The sequence below is a fragment of the Fusarium phalaenopsidis genome (assembly GCF_050370095.1).
Source record: "Fusarium phalaenopsidis strain FUZ10S chromosome Unknown contig_32278, whole genome shotgun sequence".
Lineage (NCBI taxonomy): Eukaryota > Fungi > Ascomycota > Sordariomycetes > Hypocreales > Nectriaceae > Fusarium > Fusarium phalaenopsidis.
The window spans coordinates 3,034,253-3,062,135 of NW_028145417.1; the positions used below are offsets into that span (position 1 = coordinate 3,034,253).

At 51.1% G+C, this 27,883-nt stretch overlaps 9 protein-coding genes across 9 annotated transcripts; 5 read left to right on the plus strand and 4 right to left on the minus strand.

Annotated features, from left to right (window-relative positions):
• Nucleotides 1-773: 773 nt before the first annotated feature.
• On the minus strand, nucleotides 774-1,625 carry LRP88_01585 (SDR family NAD(P)-dependent oxidoreductase; the record flags this gene model as incomplete). The annotated part of the gene is made up of 2 exons (XM_083238262.1): nucleotides 774-965; nucleotides 1,023-1,625. The coding sequence occupies 2 exons, from the start codon at nucleotides 1,623-1,625 to the stop codon at nucleotides 774-776; spliced, it is 795 nt and encodes a 264-aa protein (XP_083106767.1).
• A 707-nt stretch (nucleotides 1,626-2,332) lies between these two features.
• LRP88_01586 (uncharacterized protein) lies at nucleotides 2,333-4,181 on the plus strand (the record flags this gene model as incomplete). The annotated part of the gene is made up of 6 exons (XM_083238263.1): nucleotides 2,333-2,482; nucleotides 2,532-2,674; nucleotides 2,722-3,533; nucleotides 3,588-3,773; nucleotides 3,827-3,996; nucleotides 4,047-4,181. The coding sequence occupies 6 exons, from the start codon at nucleotides 2,333-2,335 to the stop codon at nucleotides 4,179-4,181; spliced, it is 1,596 nt and encodes a 531-aa protein (XP_083106768.1).
• An 802-nt stretch (nucleotides 4,182-4,983) lies between these two features.
• LRP88_01587 (5'-methylthioadenosine/S-adenosylhomocysteine nucleosidase family protein) lies at nucleotides 4,984-6,739 on the plus strand (the record flags this gene model as incomplete). Its single annotated transcript, XM_083238264.1, has 2 exons — nucleotides 4,984-5,857; nucleotides 5,913-6,739. 2 exons carry the CDS (start codon nucleotides 4,984-4,986, stop codon nucleotides 6,737-6,739), a joined length of 1,701 nt encoding a protein of 566 aa, XP_083106769.1.
• A 1,926-nt stretch (nucleotides 6,740-8,665) lies between these two features.
• Nucleotides 8,666-9,802, minus strand: LRP88_01588 (Alpha/Beta hydrolase protein; the record flags this gene model as incomplete). The annotated part of the gene is made up of 4 exons (XM_083238265.1): nucleotides 8,666-8,879; nucleotides 8,930-9,289; nucleotides 9,340-9,696; nucleotides 9,744-9,802. The coding sequence occupies 4 exons, from the start codon at nucleotides 9,800-9,802 to the stop codon at nucleotides 8,666-8,668; spliced, it is 990 nt and encodes a 329-aa protein (XP_083106770.1).
• A 351-nt stretch (nucleotides 9,803-10,153) lies between these two features.
• On the plus strand, nucleotides 10,154-11,047 carry LRP88_01589 (xylose isomerase-like protein; the record flags this gene model as incomplete). The annotated part of the gene is made up of 1 exon (XM_083238266.1): nucleotides 10,154-11,047. One exon carries the CDS (start codon nucleotides 10,154-10,156, stop codon nucleotides 11,045-11,047), a length of 894 nt encoding a protein of 297 aa, XP_083106771.1.
• A 3,587-nt stretch (nucleotides 11,048-14,634) lies between these two features.
• LRP88_01590 (transcription factor domain-containing protein) lies at nucleotides 14,635-18,066 on the plus strand (the record flags this gene model as incomplete). The annotated part of the gene is made up of 6 exons (XM_083238267.1): nucleotides 14,635-14,713; nucleotides 14,764-15,300; nucleotides 15,351-15,641; nucleotides 16,933-17,032; nucleotides 17,087-17,254; nucleotides 17,307-18,066. 6 exons carry the CDS (start codon nucleotides 14,635-14,637, stop codon nucleotides 18,064-18,066), a joined length of 1,935 nt encoding a protein of 644 aa, XP_083106772.1.
• A 501-nt stretch (nucleotides 18,067-18,567) lies between these two features.
• Nucleotides 18,568-21,035, minus strand: LRP88_01591 (uncharacterized protein; the record flags this gene model as incomplete). The annotated part of the gene is made up of 2 exons (XM_083238268.1): nucleotides 18,568-19,484; nucleotides 19,535-21,035. 2 exons carry the CDS (start codon nucleotides 21,033-21,035, stop codon nucleotides 18,568-18,570), a joined length of 2,418 nt encoding a protein of 805 aa, XP_083106773.1.
• Nucleotides 21,036-22,604: 1,569 nt separating this feature from the next.
• Nucleotides 22,605-24,128, minus strand: LRP88_01592 (Endonuclease/exonuclease/phosphatase; the record flags this gene model as incomplete). The annotated part of the gene is made up of 1 exon (XM_083238269.1): nucleotides 22,605-24,128. One exon carries the CDS (start codon nucleotides 24,126-24,128, stop codon nucleotides 22,605-22,607), a length of 1,524 nt encoding a protein of 507 aa, XP_083106774.1.
• A 2,293-nt stretch (nucleotides 24,129-26,421) lies between these two features.
• On the plus strand, nucleotides 26,422-27,614 carry LRP88_01593 (uncharacterized protein; the record flags this gene model as incomplete). Its single annotated transcript, XM_083238270.1, has 3 exons — nucleotides 26,422-26,658; nucleotides 26,708-26,838; nucleotides 26,894-27,614. 3 exons carry the CDS (start codon nucleotides 26,422-26,424, stop codon nucleotides 27,612-27,614), a joined length of 1,089 nt encoding a protein of 362 aa, XP_083106775.1.
• Nucleotides 27,615-27,883: the final 269 nt, after the last annotated feature.

The following is a 27,883-nucleotide window of genomic DNA, read 5'->3' on the forward strand; positions in this document are numbered from 1 at the left end:
CAGAAGAATTGTTAGAAGCGTTCTAGCTAATCATTAACTAAGTCTTAATCACGTCTTAATGCCCCTCAGTGATGCGCAAGCGACTACGAATTGATGCCCTGAACTGACTGATCGATCAGCTGACCTCAGGATTGAGCTGGGTCTAACTGCCACTCTTTGCTTTTTTACCTTTCGCCTAAATCCCCCAGCCGTTACACTATCCAAAACTCCACTAGGGGGGGCCGGATGCTACAGAACTTCCCGGTTCAACCCTTGCATCGGGCCGCATTAGACGGACTATCTCGAGATGGATCCTGTCTACCCAATCACCACTTGGGGTGATCTTGCTGAATCGCAATTGGACGTCAAACGAGCGGGGAAGAGACGGGTTTCGTATGGGACATCCTAGAGTCCCTAGTCGCGACCCATCTCAAACAAGAGATGATCGTCCCGAGGAAATTGGTTCGGCAGAGCTCGTTTAGGGCAAGCGGCCGCTTGGTGACCTTGTAGGAATGTCACCAACAGGGTCTTGTTGTTCCCCGGGTGGCACCCTGACGCCGGCCATGGTTCCCCGGCCACGTTGGTAGTTGGGCTGTGGAAACGATTATGCAAGGACCACGCCGAGGAACACTGACGGTGAGTAGCCCGATAGCGGAATTAATGGGAGAATACTGAGAAAAAAAGCAAAGTTTCTCGTTCCGAAAACGCAAGGATATGTATGGATGTACAAAGTTCTACAGTTGTCGCGGTACCCAACAAGGGCTCCTGCAACGCGAGTCATGCTACATACAACATTACTTGGCCATGAAGCCACCGTCCACCGGAAGAGTGATTCCCGTCACATACGAAGACGCCGGCGAAGACAGCCAGAGAGATCCCTGTGCCACCTCGTGGGGCATGCCGAACCGGCTCAGGTAGCTGACGTTTGGCGCGAATTCGTCGTGTGTCGTCCCCATAATCTCCAGAGCCTTTTCAGCCATGACAGTCTGTTGGAGTCGGTTAGCTCTTACTCAGAATTGCCACAATTAGACTCATCAACTTACAAAGATGGCACCTGGCGCCACGGCGTTTACTCGAATACCATGCGGGCCACCCTCCATACTCGCGTGCTTTGTCAGACCCACGAGGGCGTGCTTAGCAGCTGTGTAGGCCGGCATGTTGGGCTGTGGCTTGAAGGCGTTGATGCTGGCAATATTGACAATGGAACCACCGCCTCCCTGGGCGATGAACTGCTTCATCTCGTGCTTGACGCACAGCGCCGTGCCAGTGAGGTTGATGCTGATCAGCTTATCCCAGTACGTCTCGTCAAAGTCGGTAAGCGGCGTCTTGTCAGGAGTCAGCGCAGCGTTATTCACTGCGCAGTCCAGACGACCAAACTTGTCCACTGTGAACTTGACGAGGGCAGCCACATCCTCAGAAGACGAGATGTCAGCCTTGGTGAAATAGACCTCGCCTAGAGCAGACAGCTCCTTGGCCACCTCCTCGCCCTTGTCCTGCTGCACATCGCAGATGACGACCTTGGCGCCGGCCTTGAGAAAGACCTCTGCAGTGGCCTTGCCCATTCCCTGTGCACCACCAGTGATGAGTGCAACCTTGTCCTTGAGGACGGGAAAGATGGTGGCTTCAGGGACGTGCGGAGGAGCCATGGTGATTGAAGAATGGGGAATAGGTGTAGGATTGGAGAATGATGACTGGTTCAGGTGTGGAAAGAGATGTGCAGAAATGACTGGCCGAGGGAAGAGCGAAGAAAAAAAGCAGTTAAATAGAGCTACTCAAGCGATGATCAGAGACGCATTCGATTGAGGAGAGGTCATACCATGCCCGTTTTGCACCGTTGGGCATCAGACTACTCCTCGAACCATGCAGACCTTAGCAAAGCCCGGCTATGACTATCAACGACAAGGATATACGACGTGATGGATGAAGGATCTACAAGACTAGGGTCCATCCTTGGGATGGAATGTACTGCACGCTAGTCAAGTAATCCGCTGGTTTCGAACAAGGGCCAGCGATACATGCCAAGTGGAGCACGACCTGATTCGTTCTCAGGGGATGAGTTACATAGTCTGTAGGCACATACGATTCATGCCAGAAGCTGAAAGGATCCCCGTGGGCTTCGGTTGCATCGCACGGGTCTGCTATCTCTGTCAGCGCACATGGCAAATGCGGCATGCGGCAAGGTTGCATCGCATGCTGTCTTTCATTATCAGGGCTTCTTCTCTTCTCTTCCTCTATCCCCCTTCTGTTCCCCTCAAGGCATCTTATGTCCCCGTCCCCGTCTGTTTTTGTTCGTGGACGCCTCATTTTCACTTCTTTGAGCTTTTGAAAGCTTGACTGGCTAGACGACGCAAAGATGGCTTCGGAACCTGACAAGACTCAGCTCGAGACGAGCCAGGAGTTGACTGGCTCTGAGAACAATGACAACACTGTCAGCAAGTCTTCTTCCGACTCTGGCGATGCAGTCAAGGCTGTGACGCACTCTGTCAGCTGGATCACCTACCAGGTATGCGATTCAAATCTTGTTGAGACAGAGCATCTCTGACAGCTTCAAGGTCATCATCACAGCTGCTCTGGGCGGATATCTGTATGGCTTCAGCGCCAACGCCATTGCTGGAACATTGGCTCAGCCTTCATTCATCGCCAAGTTCTTGTCGACCCCAGATGCCGCTCAACGAACTGATGGTCTCCTCGGAGGGTGAGTACTTCACGAGCAATAATTTGAAGTGTGCTGACCTTGTCCAGTTTCCTCGCCGGTGCCATGGTTGGCTCTCTGGCTCAAGCCCCCCTCGCGAAGCACTACGGTCGTCGTCTTTGTAACGCCGTAGCCGCCGGTATCGTCATCCTGTCTGGCGCTCTTCAGGCCGCTTCTGTCAACATCGCGATGCTCCTCGTCTTCCGTGTCATCTGCGGTATCGGCGCCGGCATGGTCTTTGCCAACTCTCCCGTGTACATGAGTGAAGTGGCTCCTCCTCACGCTCGTGGATCCCTCGTCGGTATGCAGGGTGTTGGCGTCGTCACTGCTTACATCCTCTGCGCCGTCTTCAACCTTGCCTTCAGCTACGTTCACTCGGCTATCCAGTGGCGCCTCATCTTCATCGTCCTGACTGGCATGGGCGTTGTCCACCTCATCTCGCTCTACTTCCTTCCCGAGTCTCCCCGATGGCTCATGGAGCAAGGCCGTGATGACGAGGCTCTCGCCATTCTTGTCAAGCTGCACAAGACCAAGACCGACCCCAACGGTGTGCTTGCCCATGCTGAGGCGACTCAGATCAAGGCCCAGGTCGAGACTGAGAAGAACCTGCCCGGCGGTTTCTGGTACATCTTTACTACGCGACACCTCTTGAAGAGAGCCTACTGCTCTATCCTTCTCTGGGTCATGGCTCAGGGTACTGGTATTACAGCCATCGCTAACCTCGTCCCCGTCCTCATGGGTGGTCTTGGATTTGGCGTGACTCTGCAGATGGCCCTCGGCGTTGTCTGGACTGTGTGCGCCGTTATTGGATGCGGTTTCAACGTTCTCCTTCTCGACCGCGTCCCCCGTGTCAGGCTTCTTGGTAAGTTTTCACAACACGGATCATAGATAGACTACTAACCGGGTGTCACTACAGTCATTGGTGGCTTTGGATCTGCAGCTATCCTCAGCGTCATGGCCGCTCTTCAAAAGTTCTACCTTGGCACTGACGACGGCCCTGGCCTCAACGCTGCTGTGGCCATCTACTTCATCTTCGGTGCCTTCTTCACCACCACGATTGAGTGTACCGCCTATGCCTATGGATCCGAGATTTGGCCTACTCGTGAGTTCAACCGCCTTCCTTGACATATAACCTCGCTGACATTCGATTTCTAGATCTCCGCAGTGAGGGCTCAACTCTCGTGTTTGCTTCCTTCTTCGGTAACTCCATCGCCTACAGTGCCCCTGTGACTGTTGGTCTGAAGAACATTGGCTGGAAGTTCTACATGATCTTTGTTGTTGTCACCGTTATCAGCACCATTGCTATTTGGTTCACCTTTCCCGAGGTTAGTCCAATGTCCATAGCCCTACCATGCATATCACTAACATCACAAAGACGATTGGTCTTCCCCTTGAAGAAATCAACGCCAAGTTTGGCGAACAGGTCGAGGTCGACCTCAAGTCTGCTGTGGCCGCAGAGGTTGGACAAGAGAAGAGGGGCGAAAATATCACAAGCAAGGCCACGGCCTAAGTGGTACTGCAAGCATGGCTCTCAAAACTAGTTTTAACGACCTAGCATCACCGAGACTATTAATGATCACCTGCAGTGATGACGAGGGACTGTCAGATTCCTTTCTCAGCCAGGGGCAAAAAGTAACCATGGACAGCAGCAAGACTGTCAGACACTGTCATTCTATCCAAAGATAACTTTTATTCAATAGGTATAATCCTAATCAACCTAAAAGATTATCTTCTTTCATGTGGTAAATCGGCTTAAGACAAGGTCCAGTTCAAATGTCAGTATGGTTATACAGTTGGCACGCAGGCTAAAATTCCAATGTCGGTAAGTAAGCATAGTGAGTGAGCGAGCGCAGTTGGTCCTGGATATTTGCTTATTCAGTAAGTGCCTCTTATCGGGGTGTCTCGGAACTTCTTTTCTTCGGTTCCAATGTGCAAAACCTCTGCCAATCCGCTCGTGCCGCGAGGCGCCCTCGCAGAAATGGCCTCATTTCCCCGCCCTCCGCGAAGGCTCGTAGTCTTTTTAATACCTACTAAGATGCACCATTATTCGCGCTAATACTCTATTACAAAACATTCGCTTTTAATTCAGTATTTTGTACGCGTCCAATGCCAGGATACAGAGACCGCTGGATACCCTGACGTTGTCCCGCGCTTCTAGGGACGTAAGAGATGCCATGAATCAACCTACTCGCCTGGAAGACTTGAGGGCAGTTCCATACCAAGACATAACGGTAGCCATATTTTGTGCTCTTGCTATCGAAATTACTGCCGTCAAGTTTACCTTGGATGAGCGATTGATAAGCCACCCAGTGATGGCCGGTCCAGACTCGTTTAGTTACTCTTACGGCCGCATAAAGGATCACAATGTCGTTCTCGCTAGAGGAACACAGATGGGGCCCGTAAACGCCGCGGCATGCGCGGCCACCGTTGTGCAGCAGTTCCCAAGCATTCGGTTTGCCCTGATGATTGGTATTGGAGGCGGCATACCCAGTCGAACCCAGGATATCCGGCTGGGCGACGTCGCCGTCGGAATTCCTGGCGGCAGCCACCCTGGAGTCCTTCAGTACGACTTTGGCAAATACGAACAAGATGGGTCATTTATCCTTAAAGGTTGCTTGAACAAGCCCCCCTCGATCCTGATAAATGCATGCCACCGTCTGGAGGAATATGAGGAAGAGATGGGCTGGAGACCACACTTTCTCACCCTGACAGCCATTGGCAAGACCCATGGACGCTATAAACGGCCAGCCAAAGATGATGTTCTCTTCAAGGATGAAGTCCATCACGTCAATGCAAGCGGGGATTGCAGCGAGTGCGAGTCATTGGGTAAAGAGAGTGTAGTTTTCCGCAAACCACGAGATGAGATTAACCAGTCATTGGTCCATCTAGGCCTCATTTTGTCCGGAGGTGGGGTTGTGAAGAACCCAGAGGATCGTCGCCGTCTATGTAGGGGCAGCAAAGACGCGATTTGCTTCGAGATGGAGGCAGCTGGTATCGTGGACCAGATCCCTTGCCTTGTCATTAGAGGAATATGCGATTACGCAGATACACACAAAAACGACGATTGGCATCGATATGCCGCAGCGGCTGCAGCGGCATACGGCAAGGCCGTTCTCACGGAGATCACTGGACAGGAAGTGAATGCGGCTATGAGTGCCCAAGATCTTATGCAAGCACTCGAGAGCGGTACGTAATGGAGCCCCCCAGCACCTCTTTGCAGGTTGTTAACATGTCATGACAGTGGAGGGCAAGATTGGGGAAGTAGGCGAACATGTCGACAGCCTGAGAGAGGCTATTAAACAGCAAGAGGTCCTGGATTGGCTAGGACAGGAGGGCTGGCGACACCCGCAAGACAATTACTTCGCAAGATGCGAGCCAGGAACAGGCAGATGGTTCCTCGACTCCCCTCAATTCAACGAATGGCCCACAGGAGCCGAGACAACGCTGTTCTGTCAAGGCCTACCTGGGGCTGGGAAGACTGTGATGGCTTCCCTTGCTATTGACCACTTACGGCGCACCCCACATGAGAAGACATTCGTCATTTTCATGTATTGCGACATTGGAAAACGAGAGCAGCAGAAGGTGGTCCACGTCCTCGCAAGTTTACTGAGACAGCTAATCGAAGCAAGCCCGAGCATGCCAGAAAGCGTGCTACGTCTCTATTCAAAGAACAAAGGCAGGCAACTTGGCTCGGTATCAGCCCAAGAGTTTACAGATGCTTTGGTTGAGTCCACCCTTCTCTTCTCGCGCGTCTATGTCGTGATTGACGCGCTCGATGAATGTGAAGAGGTATCAAATCTCTTGCCCGAGATATTCAGAATGCAACAAGAGGTCAAGGCCAACGTGTTTGTGACTTCTCGGCCTGATAAGAGAATCGCGGCCATGTTTAGCCAGTACCTATCCCTCGAGATTCGCGCATCAGACGAGGACGTGGGTCGGTATCTAGAGAAGCGCATAGCCCGGCACAGAGTCATCAAAGATGAGAGTGGAGAGTATGCGGCAGCAACAAAAGCAACGCTCCGAGAGACCGTGAAGGAGAGGATCAGGCAGGTTTCTGATGGAATGTGAGTTGAAAGTCCCCTTCCTCACGGCGTTTGTTAAACCTTTTTAGATTTCTTCTTGCTCGATTTCACATGGATTCCGTCTTGGAAATGACGTCTCCCAATCGGATGAGAGGCAGCATCGAAATGTTACCCCAAGGCCCTGCCGCCTATCGAGAGATCTACCTGAAAACTGCCAAGCGAATCGAGAACCAACCAGAGGAATATCGTACACTTGCTAAGAAGACTTTAACATGGCTTGTCTGCGCAATGCGGCCAATCACCGTGTCAGAACTTCGAGAGGCTCTGGCCATCAAGATCAATACCTCGCGCCTTGACCATGATGACTTCAGCAGCACCGAATCCATAGTCGAGGCGTGTAAAGGCCTGGTAGCTATCGGAAAGGATGGGGTTATTCAATTGCTTCATCACACAGCGCGGGAGTATCTGGATTCTAACTTTGGCTGGCTCGAGGGGTCAAGTAGCAGGGAGCTTACCGCGACTGGTGGCAAAGCAAGGAGTCTTTCAGTTGAAGCAGTTGAAGCGGTTGAGAGACCAAGGGCCACGGCGCAACACGACATCACTCTGAAATTAATCACATATATCTCATTCGACACTTTCGAAACGGGGCCTTGCACCGGATACGACCATTACCGGGAAAGAGAGAAGTCGAACAGACTCTACCGTTATGCCAGTTGTCACTGGGGCGACCATCTCAAGTCCTGTGGCCCTCATGTTTCTGACATTGTGGACCTTGGGGCCGGCTCACTCTTAACTCGCCTGTTTGGAAGTAAGAAGAAGTCGGGATCTTTAATCCAAGCATACTTCAATGGCGACTCTCCGTCCTCGAAACTGGCTGAGAGGAATGGGGACTACCTAGAAGGGTTCACCAGCCTCCATCTCGCGGCATCTTGCGGTGTCGAACCCCTGGTTACTGCTATCCTCAAGAACCATCAAGTAAACGCCAAAGATAGTCTTGGTCGAGCTCCACTGTCTTACGCAGCCGAGAAAGGTCATGTTGAAGTAGTGATTCGTCTGCTCCAAGCTGGTGCGCACATCGAAACAAGTGACCAGGAAGCCCAGACACCACTTGCCTATGCTGCACAGTGGGGCCAGAAGGAAGTGGTCCGATGTCTTCTAGAGGGGAATGCGGACACTGAAAGGAGAAACCTTGAGCGCAAGACCTCTCTGATGTTGGCCGTCATGGGAGGTCATCACGCTGTCGCGGACCTCCTGATTGAAGGAGGTGCCGACATTGAAGCAAGAGACTCTCGGTACATGACGCTGCTGAGCTGGGCGGCCGAGAACGGCCGAGCCAACGCTGTGGAGTATTTGCTTCAAAGGAATGCGAGAACGGACACAAGAGATCTGCTTTATCGGACACCGCTGATTCAAGCAGCTGAAGGTGGCCATATCGACGCCGCGCGGCTCTTGTTCAACAGGGGTGTTGATATCGGAGCGAGAGACTCTAGAAAATACACGGCGCTCCTTGCAGCGGCCAGCAAGGGACACACCAACTTAGTCGAGGGTCTTCGTTCTTGGGAGCGTCACCAAGGTTGTGAAGGAAACACTTCTTCAGAAAGGGGATGACGATGTTGAGCCAAGGACTGAATCTGGAGAGACAACATTGATTTAGGGCGCTGCTCAGCGTGAACGCCGGCCAATAATTTGTTTAATTCTAATACAACAACGCTCGAGGAAGCGATGATGATGGAGAGGTTGGAAACGCATCAATCTGGCCCTGCAGACCGGTCTCTATTACTGGAAACCGTACTGAACGCACGAGTCGACATAGCCCGGCGTCTTTTGGGAGCGGAGGCGAACCCCAGTCTGGGCTCTCACAAGCACCACGCGAGTTTAAACCTAGTCTGTATTTCGAGTCCAGATGCCTAGTCAATCTTGTCCTTGGCTGCTCCTTCTCCATCATTGCTATCACAGGTGGCTTGCGGGAACCTCAGCCCTCAATGAGCCATCCTCTAGTGACAAAGTCCAGCGCCTCTGAGGCGAATGATTCCCAAGTGCTTTCGTCAAAGTCAAACGCATGATCTTGTCCAGGACAGACATCAAATCTCAGAATGGTTTGCGGAAGCTTCTCGCGTACAAGATTGACAAACTTGTAAGTTCCCCTAATTGGTACGGTGGCGTCATCATCCCCATGCATCAACCACCTGTGTTTACGTTAGCTCAAGTTGATTCACAAAGAAGTCCATAAGCTCACATCCTTGGAGGTAGCCTCTCGCCAGCCTCGATTCTCTCCAGTGGAAAGAACTCTGTCCTGTTCAGACTCTTGTTGTCGAATATTTCTGACGCAAAGATGCCAGAATGACAAGCTGCGATTGGGAAAGGAATCCTGTCGAGGCCGTCTTTGGAATGAGGCGCCTTACGGGTCTCCTCGATCCAAACCAGTGTCTCTTCCTTGGATGGCATGTCCTTTAGGTCTGCCCGAAGAATGGTGGGTTCATCAGGTCCTGGGCCCTCGACGTACACCTTGTCCCTGGGATCCAGAAAGGGATAAACAGTTGCGAGGGTTCGAAAATCGTCAGGGTGTGAGAGAGCGAGCTCTGTCGCACAGTAGCCACTGCAAGTGGGGTTAGCCAATAATTACATGCTATTAATGAAAAGCCTTACCCAGCTGAGCCACCAGCAAGTAGTGTGTGCGAAAAGTCAAGAAAGTGGCCGGGTGCCTTGGTCTCGAGGATGCCGGGTAGCTTTAGCTTTGTCCACTGCCAGCAGTCTTGAAGATCCTCGAGCACATCGGCCACACCATTTTCAGAGGGCAAAAGACGGTGATCGGGCGATACAATAATAGCCGAGTGCTTGAGAGCCAGCTTGTCAACCCACTTTGGGAAGAAGGCAGGGAACAAGCCATACCCGGTGACGAGAAATCCGCCGTGGAGGTGATAGATGACGGGGTGGGAACCTGGCTTGAGGGTTTTGGGGATCAAAACAGCAGCTTTAATCTCATGGGACGAGACAATCTTGAAACTTCATAGTGTTAGCTGCGGTAAAGAATGCTCGAGAGTGTTGCTCACGTCTCTTCAAAAATGTTGTACGAGTCAAAGATTGACTCGTCAGTCCAGTGGGTGACCATGTTGTCAGGGTTGAGGTGAGTTATGGATAAGTGTGTATGATCTTGAGATTCATTTTCGTCATATTTTGGATATAATAGAAGTATATATACAATTGTTTATCTCAAGAAACACTGGGCTTTGAGGCGGAACATGATGCTCCGCCTTAGAAATGTGTGGATTAATAAGGCGGATGATGATGATCCGCCGCATGCAAGCATCTCTCCACTCAACTCCAACGGAATCCCATGTTCCGAGACACGGCACAGTGATGAATAAGAGGGCTTCTGCAATAAAATTGAGGTATAAAATGTGCTTGATCTTTCCTGTTCTCTCATTATTCATACAATTTATGTTCAATCTCATTGATCATCATGCATTTGGCTTCACACACTTGGATGCGCCCAGAACCGCTGGAGAAGACTCTCGAGCGGCTCAGTGACCTTGGGTACACTAGCATCGAACTAGCTGGCGAGCCAGATCAGTTCCCCGTCGAAGAAACACGCCAGCTCCTCAAAAAGTACAACATCAAGTGCTGGGGCACAGTCACCATCCAGCAGGGAAAGCGAAACTTGATCGCCGCCGATGCTCAGCAACGACGGGACACAATCAATTACATGAAAGATGTGGTGACACTGTCAGCAGAGCTGGGAGGACAGATCGTCACCATCGTCCCTGGAAATGTTGGCACAATTATCCCCACCTCAACTCCGGAGAGTGAATGGAAATGGGCTGTTGAAGGCCTCCGCGAGGTGGCCTCATTCGCAAAGGAAAAAGGCATTCGAGTTGGACTGGAGCCTCTCAACAGATTCGAGACGTACTTCCTCAACAGGACAAACCAGGCTCTCGCTCTCGCTGACGAGGTTGGATACGATGTGGGAATCGCGTTTGATCCCTTCCACTTGGCGCTCGAGGAGAAGGACCTCTTCGCTGCCATTCGAGCCTGTCGATGCCGCATTGTAGATTTCCACGTGGGAGATAACAATCGCCTTGCTCCTGGCGATGGATCACTCGATTGGCCCATGATCATGGAAGCTCTTGTCGACGCAGGATACGATGGAGCTTTGTCGGTCGAATTCATGCCGTCGATTGACCGTACGCCGGTTGGAAAGTTTGGTACAGTGCAGCTGGAAACGAGCAACTTGGAGGTCACGGCGGATCATCTAAAGTTTATTATTGATCATGGATCTGGGTTGCTGTCGGAGAGCTATTACACTGAGCTGTTGAGACGATCTGCTGAGACTCTTTCCCCTTATGTAAAGAAGTAGGCTTTTAGTATGGTAAAATTGACAATGTGGAAATACCTTCAGGTGAGCTGAGTTGAAAAGATGTAATAAGTGAAATTGGAGTTGTGAGTATTTATATTAAGATCACTGTCATTAGATTACAAGTCCTTTCAAAGTAGTGATATATCTCTATAACGAAAGAATACTAAGACATTTGCATGGCTCTATTATGATTTTCTCTTGGCACCTTGCCTTATCCGAACACTCCCTCTCCCCGCACTCGGCAACAAAGAACACTTACCACTGAGCAAAACTAAACCCGCCGCACCGCTTCTGCAATGTATACGACTTTGTTATACTGTGCTACTACCCCGAAATGGCGGCTTTCTTCCTCTCTCTGGCAGGGTTCCAGGCTCGCCCGTGATATATTCTTGAACCGCTTGAATTGTCGTCAGCAAGTCGATCCCTGGCCAACCATCAAGCGTCGTCACTTGTCCAAAGGACAACCGACGGCTCAACAACGGCTTGCAATACCCCAGGATTCCCCGACTGGAGCCCACCTGCGATGCCGCCCTTGCTCTGAGCTCAAGATCAGCCGTCTAATCGAGCTTGCCGAGCAAGCGGGCGAGGTTTCGCGGTACCCTTTTCCCGAGAAGGGCTATTACAATCATCACAACTCTTTTCCAGAGCTCTACCACTCTGCCCAGTCTGGCTGTGACTTTTGCAAGTTCATCATCGACTGCTATAAGGAAACCCTGATTGAACAGGCTGGGCAAGCCGAAGGAACCCTACCCGAGAACGGGCCTACTGGCTGGATAGACACTGAAGATGCCGCTAATCAGTCACTATTCGTGATGTCAAGGAGACCGGCAAGTTCTCCTGTTAAAATCGCCATTGGCGCGAGCCACTTGATTTTCAAGAACAAATTCAAGGATGCCGAAGTGTTTGATACGCTCATGGTTGAGGTTGATGATTTCCCTTTACTCAAACTCAATCTAATCGCGCCTCGAGGTAGGGCCAGGCCCTCAAGGACACCCGCAAATCCCTAATCAAAGCTTGCTAACACTTTCATGATAGACGAGGCTGCTACGGTCGGGGGCTATCGGGTTGGTCGTCACCACATTGATCCTGATTTGGGATCCTCTGCCAATCTTAACATTGCTAAGGGCTGGTTGAACGATTGTCGACATTCCCACGCCGCCTGTCACTCTACTGAGACCTCTTACCTCCCGACGAGAGTCTTGGACGTAGGAACACCAGGGGAGCCACCGAGTTGCCGACTTGTTAAGACAGACGGGAGACGGGGGAGGTATGTGAGTCTCAGTCACTGCTGGGGTGGCGAGATATCACCAAAACTGACGACACATACATTGCCTGACTTCCTCGCCGCAATTCCTATTGAGGCTCTTCCGGCCAATTTCCAGGATGCAGTTAGAATCACAAGGAGTCTTGGGATGCGCCATCTCTGGATTGACGCTCTGTGCGTATTGCAAGACTCCCAAGAAGACGTGAGTAACCCTACGGGACAATATGTGGTACGGTATCTGGGGATGTTAATTTAACGCTATATAGTGGGCACATGAGTCAAAAGTTATGGATGATATCTATCTAGGCTCGGCAGTCACACTTTGCGCCATGACATCCACCGGGAGTCGTGACGGTATCCTCAAGAGGGCAAGCCAACCTGCTCCAACACCAATCTGCCTCAAGGTCTTCCCAGACACAGATGACGTTGCTACTGTTTCGGTAAGCAGAAGAAAAAGTAATGAAAAAACGTTTCGGGATCTTTACTACACCTCTGCTTGGAGCCAACGTGGTTGGACCTTTCAAGAAAACGCCTTGTCTCTACGGTCACTCTTCTTTGATGATCGTCAAATTTACTGGAAATGTCCAACACACTTCCGCTCTCTTGATGGTGTCCCGAGCGGAGATGCGCTTTTTCCGTACCTCTCCCATCTCAAGCCCCTAGCACCGGTGTTGCAACCCAGCATACCAAGAAAAACAGACCTTGCCGATATCAACGAGATAAAATCAGGCTACTATCAGCTTGTACGCGACTACAGTGACCGGGTATTCACGTATGACTCAGATAAGCTACCAGCATTCGCCGGCTTGGCCCAGAGATTTCTTCCCGTCTTTTCTGGCGAATATCTTGCTGGCCTCTGGAGCTCTGACTTTGCCCGCGGGCTTGTCTGGCGAGCTAGCAGTGGTCTAAGCTGCCACCATGTCCGGCCATATCGTGCGCCGTCATGGAGCTGGGCTGCTATCAACGGTGCAATGATGTACAGCACAGTCGGTGGCGACTGGAAGGATTTGCTAAACCTCATTAGCTGGGACATTCAACCCGTTAGCGGCTTCAATCCTTTCGGTGAGGTTTTTGGAGGGCATGCCACCGTGAGGGGTCCAACAAAGCCGTTTCTTCGAGGCTGGCAGGTTATGCATGGTGAAAAGCCACACGTTCAAATGGGCATTGCCATATTTGACGATCCCGTGTCCTCTGAATTCAATCGACGGCCTCTCACCTCCGTGCCAATCTATACCATTGACAGTTATACCATGTGTCCACTCCCCTACCCCAGCCGGCAGGAGATATGGGCAAGGGGATCTGCCGCCCACGGTCCATATGAGTATTTGGCACTTGCAGTGGGCAGTAGTGATGGAATCATTCATCCTCATATTCATGGGTTAATACTGCGGGCGCCCGGTGGTGCTTTTGAGAACGGGGCAGAGAGGGTGGGGTACTGGGTGATATTTCCAAGCGAGAAGCAAGAGAGGTGGACAGATCGGACACTGAGGTTGATGTAGGAGGCTGAGAAGATAGTATGGATTGTTTTATTTATAGGAGAAATAAATATCATAATTAACTGACTTCTCTAACCTTTTCGCACGTAGGTATGTGTATTTTGAAGAATTATCAATCCTTGAGAATTAGTAATTTTGCACGTGCGTTTTCCGAAGCTTAACCTGCACCCTGGTCTCTCGCCAGCGGACCATCTTATTCCTTTCACGCCACCCGACGGCACATCATTCTCCGCTTTCAAGTGCCAACCACTCTCATACTAATGGCCACAGTCCACAAGCGAGCTCAGCGGACTTCTAATGCCTGCGACTTTTGCCGAAGAAGAAAGGTAAGCCTAATTACTAAGCCCTGACGCCCTTCATTTCGGTCAATGCTAAGTGAGCGATGCTAGCTGGGATGTGACAATGCGAAGCCGAAGTGCGAGAATTGTCAAGGGAGAGCTATTGAGTGCACATACACCAAGAGGACCAAACAAGCTAGGTACGCGTTCTCTTGGTGTGGATTAGTTCATCCGCTGATACTGGTTTCTAGGCCCTCCAACGCTCGCATTCACACCCTTGAAGAGGAGAACGCTCAACTTCGCGAGTTGCTGAGACTACAAAGCGTAAGCTTGAACAGGGAACAGCCATCGAGCACTTCTCAACCCTCCTTGGGTGATCCTATCCTCGTCCCAAATCACCATGATTCCGCTTCTGACACTATCCACGTGTCAGAGACTGTCGATGGTCCTCACCACGACGTATCTTTGTCCCATTCCGCAACTCCAGATGAAGCAAACCAAACTCCCTTCCACGGCCCTTCGAGCGTCGTTTTTGAGCCAGAATCTCCCATGCCTGCCCCCGGCTGCACAGTTGAGTCATCTAATCTTGTCGCGAAGAATCAGCTTTTAGCTGAGACGACGAGGCAACGTATGCCATCTGAGAACACAATATGCGATTTTAGCTAACTCAAACCGTAGGCCAATATGAGGTCATCAACTTCAGGGCCGGAAAGCTTGATTTTGGAGGCATAGATCCTGCCCTTGGCATGGAGCTCCTTTCAAATTTCTGGAACCGCCAACACTACGCAGGTTCCATCGTTTATCGACCAGTCTTTATGAGAGACATGGTCTGCAAAGGTCTATACTACTCAGACTTATTGCTCAACGCCATCTTATTTGCAGGCTCAAAGTATTCAGACGACCCAGCAGTGCGGAGCAACGTCGATAACAAGGACTCGGCCGGACGACCCTTTCGCGCTAAGTTCGAGGAGATTCTGCACGGTTCACAAGTCTTGTTCAAGAGCCGAGTAACTACGATACAGGCTCTCCTTATTGTTGCCGACGCTCTCTTCTCTTGGTGTGATGAGACGAGTCTGTCGTGGCATTACATGGGCCTCGCTATCAGCATGATTGTTGATCTTGGTATCCACGTCGATGCCGCTGGGAATGGGGGATCAGCAAACTACACACCAGAGGATGTAGAAGTGCACCGAAGAGTGTTTTGGGCAGCCTTTAGTATGCCATTGCAGTTTTGTGGGAATACCGTGTCACTGACTAGTCAATAGCCCTTGACAAAGTGCAATCGATATATCAAGGCCGACCCGCACGACTCAGAGAAGCCGATAACCGCGTGCCGATTCAGTTTCTTGACGAATATGAAGAGCTTGAAGAGTTCAACACCAATACCTACTCGGAACGTCCGACACAGCTGGGTTGTCCGACATATAGTGTCTCGACCTTTGAGCAGCTTTGCAAACTCAGTATCATCATGGATCGAATTCTGTGCAACCTCTACTCAGAAAAGAGTTGCTCTAGGGACCCTCAAGAACTTTTCGATGCTTCGAATGCCCTTCATAGTGAGTTGAAGCGCTGGAGGAGTGAGATGCCTGCACACTTGCTTGTGCATCTGAACAACCCCGGCAATTCAACAATCCTCCCCCACACCCTGTCTTTACTGTAAGACAGCCTCTACAGCACACATGATAAGGCCACTAATTATTACAGGGCTATGTACAATTCTCTGGTCATTCTGCTCCATCGACCCTTCGTCTCTGACGGCCATCTACAATCTGTCTCAGCGTCTGCAGCCCGCGATGCATTCTCCCACTGTGCAGTATCAGCGCTGGAGATCCACCACATGCTACAGGTCTACAGGCAACATTTTTGCCTCAAATCGGTCCCCTACTTCGTTTCATACGCAACATACGTAAGCGCCACAATTCACGTCCGCATGGCTGCGCAGAGAGGTCCTGAGTCAGGGGCCTACAAGTACCTTCGAAGCTGCTTGGAGATTCTGGGGGAGCATCAGGCTAAGTGTTTTGCTCCGAGACGGACAATGAGGGTTTTGCTTGCGATTATGGATCGGTTGAACGTTCATGTTGGGGACTTTTCGGCTCTCGCCACTTCAAGTTGTCAAGCCGAAGAGGTAGCTCGGCCTGTTGAAGCAACCTTTAGCCAACCAACACGTCAGGCTTCGAACCCTAAGGAACAGCCACCAAATGGCCATCAGGGCGACTTCGATCTTGTTTTAACCGACTTGGATATGGATGAGATCATGAAGACCTTCAATCTTGCCCCGGAAGCCCAACCTGTCTCCATGAACGAGGATCTCGCCACGGAAAGATTCCTTCCGAGCCAAGACACACTCCCCCTTTCCGATGTATTATTCGGCTTTGATTTCAACACAATTTAGCAACCTCAACAAAAGGCACACCTAAAAATAAGATCGCATATTCTGTCGCAGTCTAATCATCCCTTGAACCCATCGTCAGCCCCGTCCCCACGCGACCAGGGTCTAGCTGACAGGGGCCGAATTTCTTGGCATTTCTATTATCCTAATTGGGAATGGCCTCATCCTGTATTAGCGATCCTGTTGCCGTTCAGGAGCCGCATATGACGCGTTGCCATGGCTATTTCGGGTTGCGAGCTGTTGCATTTTTGTCTTTAAAATGAGACTTTCTTCAATCTTTGTTGCAGAGCAGACACTGCGATAGGAAGGCCTTGACAATTTCCCCTTGGATCCACTGACTGCCGTCCACCGTTCCCTCACGAGACATTTCATTTGTCACTCGATTTCAAGATGGCTGGTGCTGGAGAGCCTGGTAAGAACCGCAATCTCTATTCTAGGGTTTCTTCTAACAGGTATAGTCCCCTACAGTCTGTACGTCTATGCTCCTAACAAAGGAGCCCCCATCTTCTTCACCATCGCCTACGCCATCTCAACTATCTTCCATGTCTGGCAATGTCAGTAAGTACCTCGTCTCCAAACACTTCAAGTCCAACCTCTTACATCCTCTGTCAGTCGCTATACGGCCTGGAAGCTCGTCGGTCTACACTGCATCTGCGGTGTCATGTTCACGGCTGGCTATGCAATCCGCCAGTACGGCGCCTACAACTACTTGTATAAGACGACGACCAAGCTGCCTCTGTCCATTTTCATCACCAGTCAGGTCTGCATTTACGTGTGCCCGTGAGTTAATCCACCCTCCAAGTCCAAACCTCTCAACTAACAGGCACTCCAGCCCCCTTCTTGAACTCGCCAACTATCACGTCCTCGGCCGAATCTTTTACTACGTGCCCTACTGCGCGCCCATTGCCCCAGGCAAAGTTCTTGCCATTTTTGGTGGTCTTATGGGCCTTGTTGAGCTTCTCAACTCTTTGGGGGTGTCTCTATCCGCCAACACGTCGTCAACCCCCGAGAAGCAGGCCCTTGGTAGTCACTTGACCATCGCCGCCATCTCGCTCCAGCTCATCATCATCGTCATCTTTGTATACCTCGCCTATCTATTCCAGTGCCGATGCGCCAATGCCAACGTCCAAGCTACGGCTGTCAGGACGCTGTTGACTACCTTGTACATGAGTATGGCGCTCATCCTCGTCCGTTGCATCTACCGGCTAGTGGAGCACACCGGAAATACGAAGGTGGACATTGACGACGTCGACTCCCTCATGACACTCAGTCCCATTCTACGATATGAAGTCTTCTTCTACATCTTCGAAGCGGTCCTTATGCTCATCAACTCAATCCTCTGGAACGTCTGGCACCCCGGTCGCTTCCTGCCCAAGGACTACCACATCTACCTCTCCCAAGATGGCACCGAAGTCGAAGGAGAAGAGGATTCAGATGACCGGCCCCTGCTGGCTAAGGCGGGAAATTTCTTAACCTTTGGCATCTTTTGGCGCAAGAAGGAACAGGCTCAGCGGTTTCACCAACTCGGCGAATATCCAGGTGCTCACCAACAGGAAGGTTCCAGACAATGTGTGCCCGAGGAGTCCAACTAACCGTGCTTTAGTCTCAGATTTGGCGAGATTAGTTAGTTGTTGGCAGGTCACAGTGACAGTGGCTTGCGGAACAAGAGAAGGGGGGATTTCGATCCATGGTGGGTTTTGGTGAGCAATTTGTGTGATTCCATTCATCACTACTCATCATGAATAAGGGGAATAGGTAGCATTATGTTGAGGAGATGATACTGTAGAGGAGCAAAAAGGTGTGGAGGGATTGGAATAGGAGGGTTATCAGAACTGATATAATAATACATTTCCTTTGTTTGGGTATCATTCTAGGTTTAGAACATATCTCAGTCTCCAGTAGATGTACAGAGATGGAGGCTTGCACAAATAAAACCGAATCATTCATCTAGAACCTGGCTTGGACTTGCTTCATCCAACAGACCGACGTCCTTCTTGAACTGCTCCAGCCAGTTGGGATTATCGGCTGGTGTCTGATTCCATGGATCGCCACTACAAAACTTAGTAACTATAGATAGCCAGGTGCAAATACACTCACTCGTCAAACATTATCCACCTCGCCTGATGCTGTAGCTCCTCATCCGTAGGAACATGACTCTTCGGGTTCCGCGAGGACATGGTGCTCATGACAAACCGTGTCAGCTCCCGCCCAAGCCGTCGGTAGCAGTTGGCATCGAAAAGGTGATATGATGCCGGTACCTCGATACCACTTGTTTTCGGCTTTTCCGTTGGGCTGTCCGTCATCTCCCACCCCTCCGCGGGACTCGGCTGCTCCGTGCTGAGAGGTAGTGGCTCGATGCTTGGAACTAGGTCAGCAACAACCCGTGGCCCACCGGCATCCAGGATCGCAGTTGAGATCGCGTCTTCCGTTGTTAAGCCAGCCCGTTGACGAAATGGAATAAGCCATTTAGTTGAGCCAAGAATCAACCCAGTCAAAAAGTTGACAAACATGACAGACGGATGCGGCGACGACTCATTCATGGCCTGAACGACCGCACATGCCTCCCTCTGCAGTTCATCATCTTCAACCTTGAGAGCCAACAGCTTTGGAATCTCCGTGTATATCTGCAACCTCTCCTCCATAGGACATGCCTGGAAGATATCATCCTTGCCGTTGATCCTCAGCGCCGTGATTCTCGACTTGGCGGCGCTCTTCATCGGGCGTATCCGCGCTTGCTTGACGACCTCTTCGGAGGACATGAGCAAGTCTCGCAGCCAAGAGGGTTCCGGTATCGCTGACTCCTTAGATAATATCTCGGCGCCAAAGATTATGCAGCAGCTTTCGTATAATAGTTCCTCGTCTGGGGGTGGAGAATGCCTTGCGTTGGTGTAGTAGGCGTTGAAGTACTCCAGCTCCACCTTGATGAGCTCGAATGCGCTGGCCGGCGACCCCGTGAGACCTTGTTGAGTTGTAAACGGCCAAGGTGAGTTTCTCTCGTAATGAATAAGATCTATTAACAGTCAGCAACCAGATACAAGGGTGATGAGAGAGATTGCTCACACGGCGGCATCGAGTTCTCAACCATGTCAAGCATTTGACTCTCAAACCCCCAATCCCCCTTCCAATTCACCATTGTCTGGCCTGCCTTGAAGTGTTCGGCCAGATGGTCAACACGATCAGACCAAAATTTCATGACCATTCCGCAAAAGCCGCAGCGTGACTTTATCTCCTCACTCGCTTCCTTCCACGAATCCATGGGCCACTTCTGGTACTGTGCGTTGTGAACCAGCTTGAGATGTTGCTGCAAGTGATCTTTCCTGTAAAACATCCTCTCTTCCAGCGCCCGGCCATGACAGGCTCCAAAGTTGTGGCTCTGTAAATGGTTCATGTCAGGGCTGACAAGTCCACAGTAGACACACACAGTTTCGGACTTTTCGTTCAACACGGTTGGACCTGAGGGCGCGCACTCCCATCGCTCAAGTGACAGATGCAACGACTTTTCGTGACGCTTCCAACTCCACTTTGTCTTAAACGTTTCTGTGCAAAATGTGCACTGGTAAGGATGGCAGCTATCCAAGACGACGGGCCGTTCGGCGGGCACGCGACGTCTCTTGCGCTTGATGGCTTTTCTGATTCGGTCGAGGGATCTGAGAGAGGTCCCGGACGTATGAGAGTATGCGGAGCTAGATTGAGAAGCGTTCGTACTGGCGGATGAGCTGCTCCGTAGAGATCTCCCGGGATCTGAATCTCCTGAGAATGCACGATCAGGACTATATGTCGTCGATGGAAGGCCGCGCATCGCCTGTGCGATGGCCGAGGCAGTCGCGGGTTCGTGTTCGGGGGGCGAGTTCTGCCATCGCTGAAGAGGATCCATGTCCTCGAAGGAAGCCAAGTTGTTGATGGACACCGGGGTTGATGATCGTACAAGAGGGGTAGGTGGCCGTTCAGGCTGGTTCTTTAATCGACGGCGCGCGTTGGCCAACCAAGTAGTAATCTGCTGTCTGTTGAGACCAGTCTTTCTTTGCAAGGCTTCGACATCGGCAGGTCCGGGGTAAGGCTTCTGGATATTCGTAGCAAGCCATGATTTCAAGACTCTGATGGACTCTGAAGAGAAGCGTTTCCCGATCTTTGGGGGTGGCTTCTTGTTAGTATTTGGTAGCAATGGTTCCTGATTCGCTTCCGTACTGTCGAGGGACCAAGGGAGTGACTCTATTGGCCTGGTGTCTTGTAGTTGAAGACCGGTTTGGAAGCCGTTCATGGGATTGGCTTCTTGACCGAAGAAGCCGTTTCCGAGGTTCTTGATCGGCTTGGGCTGATAGATCTGACTAGAGACGAGTGGTTCCCGGGGATCCGGACCGGGCTGAACGGATTCCGTTGAAATCTGTACAGGCTGTAGAGAGCCATGATGTATCAGTGATCTCGTCGGAAAGGTTTCGCCAATGTCAATGTCGTCGAGGTCAATGTCGAGAAATCGAGTCGCATCAGGGTCGTCAAGATACTCGGTAAAGGACTCATTCAGTCCAGCAAACACCTGCTCTCGTTCATCCCTTGGCGAGTCCATACCTTTTCCAAAACTGAAGATGTCGAAGCAAAGTCTCTGCCGCCGAAGTTCGGAGCATTATCATGGTCAAGAGTTGGAGTCATGGGGACATGGTCTCGTAGAGTGGAGGGCGTGGACGAGGGCCCCACAAAAATCTTGTCGATTTCACCTTGTCATTGATAGCGCGTCATTGGATGGTCTAGATTTCTTACAAATGCTTTCTTAGCTCATTCGGCATTTGTATGTAACTTATGCGAGTCATCTGATCTTTTGCGGGGTTTCTCACCCAAAGGATGCGTGAAGCGAATCGCCGCGAGTTTCGAAATAGGCGATGATAGATAATCAAGCTAGCCAGGCATGCCTTTCGCCCGAGCCAAGATTCTGGTACCAATTCTATTCTTATCGTTTGTGCTTCTAGTAGGCAGGTCTGGAAGAAATATATAGATCTCATCAAGGCAGAGGCCGTTCAAGATGAGTGGATGTTGGATCCCAGGTCCACTTGAGGTTGGCCTACTTTCGCAAGTCAACCATGAACTCGTCATGCTCGCATCCTTTAATCGATCCTCCAGTTCTACTAGTAGAATACCTAGAACTCTTGTGAAAGGGGATTGGCTCTCTTCCTTGATCGGCTTTCGTAATTGGAAGTGAGTGTTATTCTACACACCCTAGCCGTGAGGAAGTCGGACATATTACATTAATTTCATGTCCCTCCAGCAAACATCACCAAATACAGCATTTACATCAATGCTGTGATTCGAGCTAAACACAATTTCGCGGCTACAAGTGCGCTGTTTCCTACCCGAGACATGTTTCGCGGCGTCAACCACTCACAGTACACTGGTGAGGTTCGTTTAACCTCGAGCGACCTGATGACGCTTCCCTATATACTTCTGCATATAGCCGTGATGAATCCCTACCCTCGTATGATTCCAATACCCTTTAATCTTGTAGAACTCACGTTATCAATAGCACCGGGCCTGGTTCATGAGCTAATGCCTGCACTTAAAGCATGATGTATGTCTCTGCGAACCGGCCTCCAGGACGCCTGCAAGGCTTGCATTTCCTCGACAGTTATATAAAACCACTATAAGAGATGCGCTCGGTATGTCTCCCCTTCCGGCAATCGAAGGGGGTTGACCATCTGCATTTGGACACAAGAATGCAGAGGCGTCTATCGCAGACCGCCAAACAAGCCACACTGTCACGACTGTCTCAGACAGACTCGAGCTCGTCAAAGTCAATTTCTCCTTCCAGAGGTGAACCATTGCACGACTTTGTAACACGAGAGCGACACAGCGGTGCTCTCATCTTCCATAGTCATCATCTCACCTGATTGTCATCTCACTTCAGGTATAACTCAAATTGAAATTAACCAGTACGATTCATTTTTCTATCTGGTTGAATCGTCTAGTTACCCCCAAAGGTATACCAATGACCCTTAGGAGATGCCGCCGTGAAAGACGACTGCGTTGCTCTGCGGCGTGCAGATGTTGAAAAAGCATGCTATTATCCAGCAATTACGCCCGCAGTAACCCAAACAAATAAAAAACATGACCGTTAAATCATTAAAATCCAGATGTTAAATCTCTTTCACTCCAACTCATAAGTCGTCAGCACAGCAGCGTGGTCAGAGAACCATTCGTTGTACTTGGTGTCAGGGATCGGCATGGGATTTCCGACAACCACCGTGTGCGAGTCCGTCACCTTGAGGCTCTTGCCCTTGTGCAGGACAAAGTCGATTCGGTCCTGGGGCTCCCGGCGGTTGGCGTTGTTCCAGATGGTGACGGGGGACCAGGTTGTGCCTTGGACCTTGACCGGGTCAGGGTTGGCGACTCGGAAGGAGTCGATGAGACCTGCCTCCTCAGGGAGGACAGAGGTTGGCCAGCGGACGTTGGAGTAGCCGCAGTTCTTCTCCTTGAGACCGTCGACCCAGTCGAGGTGAGAAGGAGCGTTGAAGTCACCGACGAGGAACACGGGAGTCTCGTCAGCCTGGTCGAGGTGGTTCTTCATGCCGCGGAGGGTAGCCTCCATCTGAGGTGTGCGACCAGACTGAGCCTCTCGCTGGATAACCTTGTCGGGGCTCATGTGGCTAAAGCAGGTGTCATAAGGTCCGTAAGGAGTGTAGCCCAAGTGAGCGACGTAGAAGTTGAGCTGTTGTTGGTCACCGTCGAGAGCGATCCTCACACCTCCAGAACGGCTGGGTCTGCTGATGACACCGTACTCCTCCACAATGGGGTACTTGCTGAGAATACCGACATCGCCGCCACTGGACCATCCCCACCAGCCCAGAGCATTGGCGAGACGAGGGATGTGACGGCCCCACTGGTCCTCCTGGATGCCGATGATATCGGCGCCGGAAGACGCCATGAAGCGGACCTGCTTGTCGTGGTAGTTGGTGACTCCGGTGCCACCGTTCCACATGTTCAAGGACATGACCTTGAGTTCCTTAATCAGAGGCTCACCCTCGGGGACCACAGGAACAGTAAAGACACCAATGGCGGCAGAGTCGGTACCCGTCGCGCGAATAGTGACAACGGCATCCTCGGCCGTACCAGTAGGTGTACCAGCAAGGACGCCGCCTTCGGTGATCTTGAGCCAGCTGCCGTATCCTTGGGTGGAGAAAGTGACATGGTTGCCGCCCTTGACGAGGCCGCTAAGCCGATACGTGTACCTATCGCCGACACGCGCTTTGGGCAGGGTGACGTCAGAGACGATAAACGCGACATCCCCACCAGTCTCGCGGGGCTTGACCACCTCGAGAGGCTCAGAAAGCGACTGGTAGCCGCCGCGGGCGAGGAAGAAGGCCGTGTAGTTGCCGGGTTCGAGGCTAGAGGCAGACAGCTGGACGGTTCCCTGGGACTTGGGCGTCCACTTCCACATTATGGAGTTGGACGAGCCCTTCTCGCCATCGACGGGGCCTCCGCCGGCGCTGTAGTAGAGACCGACCCAGTTGGAGCTGTCGGGTTGGGATGTGGAGTACCGGAAGGTGAAGAGATCCTCGCCCTTAATCAGCGAGAGGGATCCCGAGGCTTCCGCAGACTGTGCCTGCACGGAAGGGAAGAGGGTAAGCCATAAAGCGGAGGTGACCGCTATCAGCGGTGATGAGAATCTCATTGCGGTGTTTTTCCAGGCCGCGCGTCAGAGTTTGGTGTTTAGAGTAAGCCTAGCGGCCACACAGGTCCTCGGAAGCGCAGGAAATGTCGACAACGCCTGTGAGAGAAGAGACACTCTCAGCGGAAGCCAGGGGAGGAATGTCGTACGTTGATATAGAGAGAAAAAGAAAGAGAGAAAGGCAGAGTGAGATAGCGTTCGGTGGTGTCGCCAAGTCCGGTTGCAGGTGACGGCAGAGGCTCCACTCTCCCGGAAGAACCAATACTCGGCGCCGCTCAAGCCACGCCGTGAAGCTCGCGTCGATAAGATCTGCAACACTAGTCACCAGTTACAGGCGGTAGATGAAACCTCGGAGCAGGGCACGTTCCCGAAGGCCCTTGTTCGAGAGGTGTCCGGGGGGTTGAGCGGTCAGAAGACAAGGTGACACAGTCTCAACGGTTTTCTCTGTGGGGGGTTCTTTTGCTAGTCACACGCTCGACTGATGCCTTGCATATTGAGCTTCAAGCCACAGAGCTTCAAGCTTTTAAGCATGTGCGGGAGAAACACGTCTATCGAGCTGCTGCAGATCATGGCTTTTTGTTGATCGTGGGGGCAGAGACCATCTGCCGGGTCTCCACACCCTCAATGACAGCATCGGCCGCTATGAGCATCTTATCGGACTATAGGTGGTCATGGGTTCATTGCCTGTCGGGAGTCATAGGGCCCAGATGGATGGAAGATGAGCCCTTTAATAAGTTCTCGCACGCAAAGTGAGGATATCTCGTCGTTCCCGTCGTCCATGATTTGAGACCAGACCCCTAACAAGTCTCATAATTTTTTCCATCTCCATCATGGCGATCTCAAGTCTAGCATGTCTTGTGCACCTCCGATTCTCCGATTCTCGTGATGGTGTGATTCCATTCCGTTAACGGCTATCAACCCAAAAACCAATCACCCTTTACTGCCCGAGCCACGGCCACATATCGCATCCCATGATTGGATCTTATGGTTTGTTCAGATAAACAACTCGAATATCCACAGCTCCAACCGTTGATCACCTTGGCCCCATCTTATCAATCCAACGTCTGCGGGGAAGCACACTGTCGAGGTCACCTAGGAAATCTTTCGACCTGCCTTTTTCGGCTGTCTCACAGCGAAAACCTGTGTTGCATGAGGTTGGATACAACATTGCCAGCAACATGTCTCTCACCGTCGGTCGATAGTAGCTGTGGGAATACTACAATAGAGACAAGTTTTAGTCCCATGATCCCGGCACTTGGTCTGTTGGTGTTTATGGAATTCGCTCATAGTTCTCGGTGTCCTTGAAGGGCAAGGCCTGCTTTTAGAAGAATCGTCATCTATACCTCTATGACGAGATACGAAGATGGCACATTGTTACACAAAGCAACAAGCAACGTGTTTTTCTGCATTGAGCCGGTAGCGACCTTGTTGGCCTCTGTGAAATGCCCGTCGCCCGAATTGTAGAAGAAAATAACATTCAATTTTCGATGAAATTATTAGAAATAGGCAAATGGCTCTCTAATTCTTGATAATGCGAACTTGTAGCGTCGTCATAGAAATGCCATCACCAACAGCCTCAATGATCGCCAGGATGCTCGGATTTAAGCCACGATCTGATATCTCCGGCTGCTGACGTACACTCTTGGCTGTGCCGCACGGCCATGCTCCCCCTGACCTGACTTCTCCATACCAGCCGGGGCTTGTTGTACGCGTTTGCCTGCCCTCGTACTATCACAGTAGGTCAACAGCTAGGGCATCGGCCTTGTGGCATCCGGAAGTATTTTTTAGGGGATAACTGATGATGCGATTTCTAGTTCACTCAGATGGAGACACAGAAACGTCACTGCTGGGAGTGTCGCAGACGCTGCTTAGTCTGTGATTTCACAGAACCAGCCTGCAAAAGATGCTCGACTGCTGGAGTCGAATGCCCCGGATATAGCCATGTCAAACCTAAAAGGTTAAAATGGCTCGCACCTGGGAGAGTCACATCTCGGAGCCGGAAACGAAAAGGGTCCCGTTCTCCTTCAGCGCCAGTGGAGAATGATCCTAACAAAGCCAACAGCATCATAACGGAACAACCACAGATGGTTGTAGCTTTCAACATGCCTATTCCTCGATTCGAGCTGAAGACTGATGTCTGCTCTTTGCCCGAGGCTGCAGAGTATTGTAGGTTTTATGGTCAAGCAGCCTATCTCATGCCATGATCTAACACGAAACAGTCAACTCTTGTATATACAGAGAGCTAGCCCCTATCCAAGAACTTGGCAAGAACCCTCACATATATCAACTATCAGTCATGCATATTCAAAGAGCAGCCAATAAGCCAGACTATCTCAACTTTGGCATGCTCTGCATGACCTTAAGTCACCGCATAAACCGCACCAGAAACGATCCTCAATCCAAACCATTAGCTGAGAAGTTCTATCTGTACTGGGGCCTTGCTGTCCGATCTCTCAACGAGCAACTCGATGTCAGGGATAAGCAAACAAGTGACTTGGTCATGGCGGGAATAATGACTCTTCTTCTCGCTGATGTAAGTTCTGGTCCTTGGCAGTATATATCTTGCTAAACTGTCGGCGTAGGTTCAACAAGGGACATCGCTCAACTGGAGATGTCACTTGGAAGGAATCCACAAGCTGATTGCGTTGCGAGGCGGATTCCATGCGGTGGCTGGCTCGCCAAGCTTGGAGCCGCTCCTCCTTTCCCTCTGGTTGTATGTACTCGGGCTACAATTTGTATTGATGAGTATCAAGCTAACCCCGAAACAGTGTCGCAGTCATTGGAAATACGACCTGCCCTGCTTCGCACCTGATCATGACCAGATCATACCTTGATGCCCTTGAGTTGCTGCTTGAGAAATACAGCGCGGCAGTATCCCCCATTCACATGTGTCCCCTATCACTATTCGCCGAAGTTGTCAAGATTAACCATCTTCGCATGCGAGCAATATCTTGCGATTTCACTCTACTAGAGGACCTTTCAACAGAAGGACTTGAGACACTTGAACGCATTCATGGCTTTTCGCCAGAGAAATGGGCCTCGTCAAAGCCCCTTCACCAGGACGACTGGCTACTAATAGGCAAGGTCTACCAAGCTGCGGCAACACTTTACTGCATCTTGTCACTACAAAGCCTGTCTGTTCTCCCCGAGACTCCAGGTCTCAGAGCTTGCTGCGTGGCACACGGCCAGATCTTGTGGCCCCTGCTAGATGTAGGTCTGTCATGTCCAAGGACCAGACGGTCTCTCATCTGGCCGCTGGTCCTCCTCGGCGTGGAAGCTGTTCATGGGGGTCCAAAGATGCGGGCGTTTGTTTCAGAGAAGCTACCCGAGCTAAGCTATGATGCCGGCACTTATGTGCCCCTGATGGCCAAGGGTGTTATGGAGGTATTCTGGGATTCTGGTGAGACACGATGGGATGCCTGTTTTGACAGGCCGTATGTATTCACGGGTCAGATAGCTGTCGACACGAGTCGCTTATCACCGGACTGAGCATGGTAGGTTGGGAAGCGTGATGATAGCTTGGGCAAGCATCTACAGAGCTAGTCCGCCAGGAGATCCAGTATGATCATAACCTAACGTGACAGAATAGACAAAGCGTATTACACAAGAGGGCATCATTATTATCTACAATGATGACAAGAAGCCATTAGCCACAACAGCAAACATACAGGAGGGTATCGCTAGTACCAAATTACTCCTCTTTCCTCTCCATGGGGGATTTAAACACCTCTTCTCTTTCCTCCATTCATCAGATAGCT